Raw genomic sequence first — 9546 nt, 5'->3', positions numbered from 1 at the left:
CATAGAGGTGACAAGTCAGGTGCAACACGCAATTTCCTTATCTCTAAGAGGTGCAAAACGCAGGTCCTTATCTCTAAGAGGGGATTCTGAAATGACACAGATGTTCGGCACATAGAGGTAACAAGTCGGGTGCAACATGCAGGTCCTTATCTCAGGAAGTGTGGTGAGCGAGTCCCATGTAGTTTGTCATTCCCCCACACTTTAAGTCAACATTCATGGGGTCCTTCATATCCTCACCTTAATAAAATAAGTCAATATCTGATTCTATTTCTCTGCATGGGCATGCTCCATTGATCTGTATGGCACTTTTGGGGCAATCCTGACAACTCTTGTTTTATTACAACCTAGGTCAGGGTCATGTTAAGTCATTTTCCAGCAACAGTCAATATGTCATGGCCACAATGTTAAGCCATTTTCCAGCTTATTTTTAAAGTTCAAGGCCACAATGTTAAGCCATTTTCCAGCTTATTTTTAAAGTTCAAGGCCACAATGTTAAGCCATTTTCCAGCTTATTTTTAAAGTTCAAGGCCACAATGTTTAGCTATTTTCCAGCCTAGGTAGAAAAATCAAAGCCCAACTCAATTAAGCCATTTTCCAGCCTATGTCAGAAGGTCAATGTATAATGTTAAGGCAATATCCTCAATGTTAAGCCATTTTCTAACCTATGTCAGAAGGTCAATGTAAAATGTGAAGGCAATTTCCTCGATGTTAAGCAATTTTCCAGCCTATGTCAGGTCAAGGCAAAATGTGAAGGCAATTTCCTCAATGTTAAGCCGTTTTCCAGCCTATGTCAGAAGGTCAATGTGAAATGTGAAGGCAATTTCCTCAATGTTAAGCCATTTTCTAGCCTATGTCAGAAGGTCAATGTTTAATGTTAAGGCAATATCCTCAATGAGAAGCCATTTTCTAACCTTTGTCAGGTCAAGGTAAAATGTGAAGGCAATTTCCTCCATGTTAAACCATTTTCCAGCCTATGTCAGAAGGTCAAGGTGAAATGTGAAGGCAATATCCTCAGTGTTAAACCATTTTCCAGCCTATGTCAGAAGGGCAAGGTGAAATGTGAAGGCAAGTTCCTCAATGTTAGCCATTTTCCAGCCAATGTCAGGTCAAGGTGAAATGTGAAGGCAATTTCCTCAATGTTAAGCCATTTTCCAGCCTATGTCAGAAGGTCAAGGTGAAATGTGAAGGCTATTTCCTCAATGTTAAGCCATTTTCCAGCCTATGTCAGAAGGTCAAGGTGAAATGTGAAGGCTATTTCCTCAATGTTAAGCCATTTTCCAGCTTAAGTAAAAAAATCACTTCAGATGTTTTATGACCCAGATAAATGACTTCTTTAAACTACTCTTGGACTTAATAGGCATGCATTAATGAAAGGACTATGTCTGCAGGGTAAAGGTTAATGTTTGGTCACAAAGTAGGTCAGGGCTATGGCATGTTTTAAGACCACACAGCTTTAAATAGGATTTTAAAAGTTTTGTGTTAATCCTCCAACATTTATATGGTTTATACATACAGGTCAAATATGATATTGTCAGTTACAATTTGGTCGCTGTAGTGAGCACCACAGTTTTTAGTTACTATTAAGACCTTGCCCTTTGACATTCACAAGTCATATTCTTTATGGTTACGGTCACGGTCATATACCTTTAGAGCTCCTTTAAAACTTAAAATGGACTTGAAAGACTTCATGTTATCAGTATGGAAGGAATTGAAAACTTTTCAAAGAATCTTATAGCAACTTGGTGAGATATTATAATTGACATCGACAACCTGTTTACATGTTAAAATGTTTCATTTATTTATTGGAATATTCATATTCATCAGAAGTGGAAAATAGCGGCCATTTTGGTACGATATAAATTTGGTGAGCCAATATGGAAAAATATGGGGTCACCATGTGACCAGTTCTGGACCAATGGCGTTGCGTCATTTATGTTGGAGGGGCATTATAGTGGTATAATTTATGTAACCCAACCACACCAAATAGGCCATCCCCTCAAGCCCAAACAGTTATGCTCTTGTTTCCACAAAAACGACACAAATGCTGGTTTCAACAGATAGATATAGGAATAAACTATTGAACAAGTTTTAAAATTCTGTATTTAATGTCATATTAGCAAATCACAAGAGTATAAAAATATATAAATAGATGAGATATATATACAGGTATTATATACAAATATACACCACACATGGCAAGACCAATTTATTAAACAAGGGATGACAGTGAAAGGCAGTAATTGTGACATTAAATTAATCTGCTGATAGAACCTTTTCCCCATCTATGAATAGAGTCAAGTACTTTAAACAAGCAAAAATATAAATTAAGGTGCATTGATTTTAGTTTCAAGTGTCTTGGACTGGTTCATATGCATTTTACTAAATTATGGTAGCTAATACTACTGACTGGTTGATTTTTGAAAACGTTGGTATACTAAAAATGCTCTGCTCTGGCAACCTTAAAATGGTATATGGTGGTGTTGTTGTTTTTTTACAACAAAATGTATGGAATTACAGAATACATGAATGGCATATGAAGAGTTATTATTTTAAGATATTGAGAATATTGAGAGATTCTTTGAAAAGTCATAAGATATAAAAAGAAAAAAAATGTACAATAGAAAGTATGGATTTACAAAATGCATGAAACTGAGTGGCAAATATTTAAGATGTTCTATAGAAGAAATTGAGAAAACTGAGATATTTTTTAAAAAGTGGATAAAATTCAAACATTGGATGATAAAGTGTTAATGCCCATGTCATTGCCAAGTACCATTAAGTAATGAATTGATTTTATACAGAGTTACAGTGGTTTTTTATGCGAGTGGCTAACATAGAGACATTATGCGGCAAACACTAAGAAAGATAAAAAAATTAATGCTTTACAACAAATAATAACTTTTAGTTGAACAAACAAAAAAGATGTAAACAGATCTATGGTGAGTTCATTACAATAACCTTAATAATATTATGATTCTTCTTTGTGAAGTAGTTTTATTTCAATGCTTAATTGACTGCCCTTCTCGAAAATAATCCAACAACATCTTCTACTATAGTATGTGGGCTCGTTGCCAGAATGATGTAACTATATAATAGGAGTTACATGTACGTCATTGACCCATATTCACTTACATCCTGAGACTGAGTTTGAGACTCGGGTTTGGTAACACGAGTTCTTTAATGTTATACATTCAGACATCGAAGTAAGACTATTGGATGAACAAGCCCGAATTCTTATACTATTGCTTGGCATCAAAAAATTTAAGCTTGCGGGCGTGTGTTAATTTTGACCACTGTAAATTACCTTTTATATAATTGTTTATGACAGAAATGGCATAAATAAGTGTTTAACACATTATTTGCAACATATATTGCCAGTATTACCAGTATCACCCATTAAAGAATAATTTACAAAAAAATGAAGATTTGCAGATTTGAGTCTGAAACTCACACTTAAGACATCAGTGAATATGGACCCTTTTCTTGCCAAGCCCATGAATAACGATACACTGCTCTAAAATGCTGGTTTTAAAACAGTCGCCATAAAACATTTACAGCAGAACACTGTGATTCACGTAGAACTTAAAGCTTGCATGCTATGTAACAAGCTTAATAAGTTCATAAGCCAGCTTTACGATGCTTCATATAGAACAACCTTAGTTCATTTTAATGAATCAATAGCCATCTATAGTGCTAGCCTAGTGATAGCTGAGTCATATTTTGTCTCCTCCATTGCGAGGGGTGAAAAGCGAAAAGGTTCTATCTGCTTCTTTATTTAATGTCACTTAGAACCTTTTTGCATTCACCCCTGAATTTGGAACAATATTAAAGCTTCCTTGAAAAAATAAATTTTATAGACCTGACAGCCCTTGATTAATGGGCAATGTTTCTAGCCAGCAAACCAAACAACATATTACATTGTATGCACCAAATCCAAATTTTTATGTTTTTCTTAGTTTATAAATGGATATAACTTGACAATTATTTAGGTAATATATAAGTAATGGAACTTGCTGAATATATACACCTTGCAGAGCATGTGTTCATAATATATTCCTATAGAATTCACGTTCAATCATTGAGAAAGCCTCTAACGAAAACAATAGTGAAATTTCTATTTAGTCATTATCAATTATTGGTTTAAATAAGGGAGTTATTTAAATGCTACCACATGTGCAGCGGCTAATATGGCATTTCTCGCTCAACACTAAGGACGGGTGCTTTTATCTTAAACAATATAGTTTATGATGAGGCGTAGCATTTGGATGGACATTTTCAAGGAAGCTATAGCGAAAACCTCAGAAAATGATTGAGCACCTATATACTGAATGCAAACTATGTATTACAACTATCATCATATTATATTTTTACAGCCTAGTTCATTTCATTCTAACAATGCCTTACACTTTCAGTGCTAATTTAGCATTTACTGTTTACTTTTGTAGAAACAGTTAAAAAGAAAAAGCTACGTGTTATCTGTGTGTTTAAAAATACAAACTACAGCACAGGCTATGAGGTGAAAACTATAGTATTTCTAGCTGCTATTTATGATATGATGATATCATTTATGTAATCGAAAAATGCAAAATCAACATGAGCAAATTATGGTTGCGAGCCAATAATGACCCGGGACCTGTCGTTAATGAATCAGAATGATTCACAAAGCTTTTCCGCTATAAGAAGGTTGGATTTCGAAAACTGAAGGGCAGTCCAAGCATACATTGAGGTATAAGGCAATATGGACATTAAACTCCTTATAGAAAGAACAGAGTTAAGTCTGTCTTGCCCAGAGCATTGGATATTGTGTACATTAATAATACGGTATATTAACAAAATCAAATCAAATCATCATATATTTTAAAAACAATTGAAGGCAGTTCAAGCTTTGAATGACATGGTGTTTAAAGAATCGCAGAGAACTTAACATGTTGAAGTCGAAAATCCTACGGAAAGGAATAATATTTTTACCATTTTTGTCATTAACCATTTAACTAATACAGGCATAAAAAATCATTGTTAAGTGGTTTCCATGATCAATTTGAATTTTTCCCCCAAAAATAATTCTAGATTTGAACTGAATATTTGAATTAACTTAATTTACATCTTCAGGTACAAAACAATGCCAAAAGAAGCAAACTAAAAGTTATAAACATATTTACAAATATATACAAATACACAACAATATAAGTAATGTTACATGGACGGAATGCCTATAAATATCACAATTTTAACATAATAATAATACATGTAGCTACATTTTATATTGAGACAGCAACATGATAGGCTTAAGCATAAACATTCTATCTGCTATTTTGTTTCATATCATTTAGAACCTTTTCGCTTCAAACCAACCCTAATAACATCTAGCTGCATTTTATGGCTGTATTTCTATTTTTGTTAATGTCTATTGCATATATATGTATATCTTAATGTATACCACTCCATAAACAATTACAATACTGTCTGGAAACTATAAACGCAGATGTGATTGAATTGGCTACTGAAGGGCTGAAACAATTTTGGGGATGGGTTTTGGGGTCACTTTAGGCCCCAAAAGGGAGTCAGAGGGGTTGAAGCAACCTGTCGCTAAAGGAAAACAGGTGTTTTAGAAGCCCTATAGAGTGCATTCCTATCATCAAGTTTAACACAAACTGGAATGTCATACTTGCAACAAATAAAGTAACAACCAGTTTTGTCCACGGAGGTATTATCTCTGCGGAAATCTGCAGACAAATCACATCCCTGTTTAACTGAGTTCAGATATTTCACTGAGTCTCGAAATTCTTCACCATTTCTAACAGTTCATGAAGACGTATCACGTCTGCATTGTGTACACACAGAATACAAATCGTTTAATGTTATGAGTAAAAACGAAAATTCAACAATACTAGCCAAATTTAACACACAGTTAATCATCAACAAGATAAATGCAATACGAGATTCAAATAAATGCCAAATTACATGTATGTGAACATGTATACATAACTAAGAGTCAGTATTCAATTTAATTCTAATTTTAATTTTAACTCATAAACCAGTCTTGGTGCATTGGTCAGTCAATTCTATAGTCCAATAAAACACTCAGATTTTTCTCTTCAAATTAAGAATACTCGCAAGAGCTTTACTAAATACTGCCTCAAGATCTAAATACATGTGTACTTTGAGTTAGAAACATCTTTATTTATCCGGAGTCTTTTGTTTTCTTAGCATTGTTGTAGATTTTCTGAATCTCAGAATTCTGTTACTGAAAGAAAATTTCTTACGGTTCAATTTAAGTTTTTGTTCAATTATCAATATTTCTCTTTTTTCAAATGGAAAAATACCACTTAACCAAAACATATCTAAATTATTTTTTTTCCTAAATTTTATAAAGAGAAGAACTTTCATTCAAGAATTAAGTTTAGAACTGATTTCTGAAACAATGTAATGAAAAAAATGGATCATTCATTAAATAAATAAATCTGAAAAATTGAAAATATCTTTTAAAAACCTTTCACCAAGTAACAAGAATACAAACCTAAGGCTGAACGCCAGACAGATGTATCTCCTATTTATATATGGATTTACATCCTCTTAGTGTCGAGTCTGATTACAGAATCTATCTACATACAGTCTTGAAGTTCTCAAACAGTGCAAAATTAAAATTCTGATTTTTTTAACTAATTCTCTTTCAAAACAAAAATGGTTAAAACCCTTGAACCACTGTTAGACAGTAACATATGATACAAACTATGCATTTCCTGATTCTAAACTACCCATTTCATATTGATTTTAAGCACAGGACTTCCATTAAGAATTAGAAACTAAAGTATAAACTCTCTTGCCATTTTTGTAAGTTGTTCTAGGAAATGTGGAAGTTAAAGTCTCTCGAATACTAGGAATCATTTCATTGTTATTATTACAATTAAATAATTTGCAACTATCCGTTGCCAATTTGAAAATTTATATTAAAATAATTTAATTGTGTCTGTTAAAGTAACATTGACATTTTGATTTTTTGAACTTCCGAACCTTCAACTTTGGAAGTTTTCACCAAAGCGATGGAGGATTCTTTACTTCAAGGACTCAAGTTCAAGCCTTTTTATAGGGAGTAATATACTTCTAAACTTCCCTTAATGGAAGCGCTGTAATTAGTGGCAGTCATGTAGCTATTCAAATAATTTAATATTCTAATGACATGTTGTTATGAAAATTCACCTTTCAAATCATAATATGCACCAATGGTAGAACAATATGAAATTTTCTGTTCACTACTTTCCATAAAATTGACATCCTGTGCTTTTGAAATTAGTATCTCTTTTAACATAATCCCAAAATCTTAAAAACCTGGTCACCAAAATAAAAACAAAGAGTTACAAAAACTGTACATTTAGTACTAACTTACAGGCCATTTTTTTATCTCATAAGTTCCTTTGTGGCATTTATGGAACATAAGTACTCTTTCTGACAGGACACAGAGCACAGATTAACCACCATTATGTCAACCTTATTCTATAATCAGCGTTCAAAGCATAAGTGGCCTATAGCGCATCGGGCATTCATAAGCATTTCAAATGAGGCATTGATGACATACGTTATGGCCTATAACACACTGTGTGTACTTTCAGAGTCTAAGGTCTATGCTCAAAAGTTCATGTGAGGTGTTGACGAAACAGATAGGGGCCTGTAGGGCCTGTCCTGCATGCCGTTGTTATCTCTAGTGGGTGGGGTATCCCGCATCATCACTCCATCTTCTGGGTGTGGAGATTTGCTGCTGGTTACCGGCATTTTTGTGAGTCCCTGCACCTTCCCCTGACGAAACTGGATCAACGGAAGATTCTTTCTCGATGTTCTACCAGCTATTGGAGAATTCACACCATTCTCGTTGTTCCTTGCTAAGTTAAAGGAAGCATTCGTTGGATCATTGCCTTGTGATTGTTCTTGATTACGCAAATCACTGTTTGTAGATTGTTCACGATTACGCAATTCACTACTTATCTGATCGCGGGTAGGGAAACTGTGTAAGGTGTAATGTTTACGATGGTAATGTCTACGGGGTGTACTTGTTGGGGTTTCACCCGCGTCCCGTGCTTTTCTTGGCGTCAAAAATGCATCTGATGTTAAACTTCCAGATGACAAATCCAGATTTGAATCATACTCCCCTTTCATGGGAGCAAAGTTTTTATCAGCAATACTTAAATCAGATTCTGATTTGCTATTATTACGATGCAGGTTTGTACCGCTTCTTAATGTATCACGTAATGGTGTGTAGCGATAAGTGTCATTATTTGTCTCCGTCCAGATTTTCAGTTCTTTATCCTCACAACTTAAATCTGGCACTGATGTTGGTCTATACAACGAGGGAGAAGATCTAGCCAAACTGCTATACATAGGAGTCGTGCTCTTCGATCGACTATCTCCGTTGTAACGTAATCGGTCCTCAATGGTTTCCTCGCCCTCTGCACTCTTATTGTAACGTCCAGAGTGTATGTCTCGTGTAGAAATGAGTGTCCGGGACCTACGCTTATCGCTGCGACTTCTATCTAATTCCGATTCATTGTAATCATACTCTGATCCCCGCTGCCTAAGAGACATATGCAGCTCTCTTGGTGATTTTGCCGAAAGGGGTCGATTTTCACGAACTCGAGTGTCAAAATCACGATTTTCTCTAGCAGATCTAGCGGAGGTAGGTCGATTTTCCGGTTTCCTTGTGTCAAAAGAACCGCTTTTCATTGATTCATTTTTCCAATCTTCAGATGCCCACAAGTCTGAATTGTCATTGATGTGTTCCCCACGCAGGGTTACATTCCCATCTCGGGGTGATTTTGTAAAGATTCTATTTTTAGGACTACGTGGGTCTTCAAAGCCTAGAGAAGCATTCAAATCTTTCCCGGAATTTAACACAGGCGTGTGCGACCTTTCACCTTTTGTGCCACTCGTGAATGAAACAGACCTTTGACCTTTCGGTGAAATTCCTGCATCCCTCGATGCTGATCGAGAGCGTGACTTCAATTGACGCTCGTCCAAGATGAATTCGTCAGACTTGGGAGTGGTTGATCGGGAGCTCGGATTGCTCGAGAGCTGGTCCAGTGCTTCTTCTACAGCCAGTAGTTTGCTCTCCAAGGTGGCCCTGAAGATGAACGAATGGATAATGCATCAAAAGCACTTGCCGGGTATATACTTATCAAGTTAAGCGTGCAAATAAGCAATGCATGCCAGATGTGTCAGTTGGAATTAAAGTTAACAGGATTCTCAATTATCTCTACGTATCCAATTACCTAAAATAACTAGAACAGAAAAAATCACTGTAATTTGACTTCAATAGGTATAAGCTTTCATGACCTTGTTTGTGGAAAATAAGTATCATTACTGTTAGCTTAAATCAACAGGCGAATGTTTTCATACCTTGATTTATGAGGAATGCTAAATCAGCTGTACCGTATTTACTGTGGATAATTTACTAGGATAGATAATAAGCAGGAGAATAAATAGTGGGAATAATCAGTAAACACTTTTACTACTTATTTTACCATAGTATTCAGCAAAATAGCCTATTATTTGGTTCTA

The 9546-nt window shown here is 35.1% G+C and overlaps 1 protein-coding gene across 3 annotated transcripts in view; it reads right to left on the bottom strand.

Annotated features, from left to right (window-relative positions):
* Positions 1-2092: 2092 nt before the first annotated feature.
* Positions 2093-9546, bottom strand: part of LOC128222074 (trichohyalin-like) — a 52424-nt gene continuing 44970 nt past the window's right edge. For all 3 annotated transcript variants that reach the window (XM_052930861.1, XM_052930863.1, XM_052930862.1), the window contains one exon: positions 2093-9109. In XM_052930861.1, coding sequence (XP_052786821.1) covers positions 7624-9109 — 1486 coding nt within the window. In that variant the 3' untranslated portion in view covers positions 2093-7623. The remainder of the gene's footprint in view (positions 9110-9546) is intronic.

Source organism: Mya arenaria, chromosome 16, assembly GCF_026914265.1.
Source record: "Mya arenaria isolate MELC-2E11 chromosome 16, ASM2691426v1".
NCBI classification, from domain to species: Eukaryota; Metazoa; Mollusca; class Bivalvia; order Myida; family Myidae; genus Mya; species Mya arenaria.
Note: the sequence above shows the minus strand (reverse complement) of the source record. Positions and strands in the feature narration are given on the sequence as shown.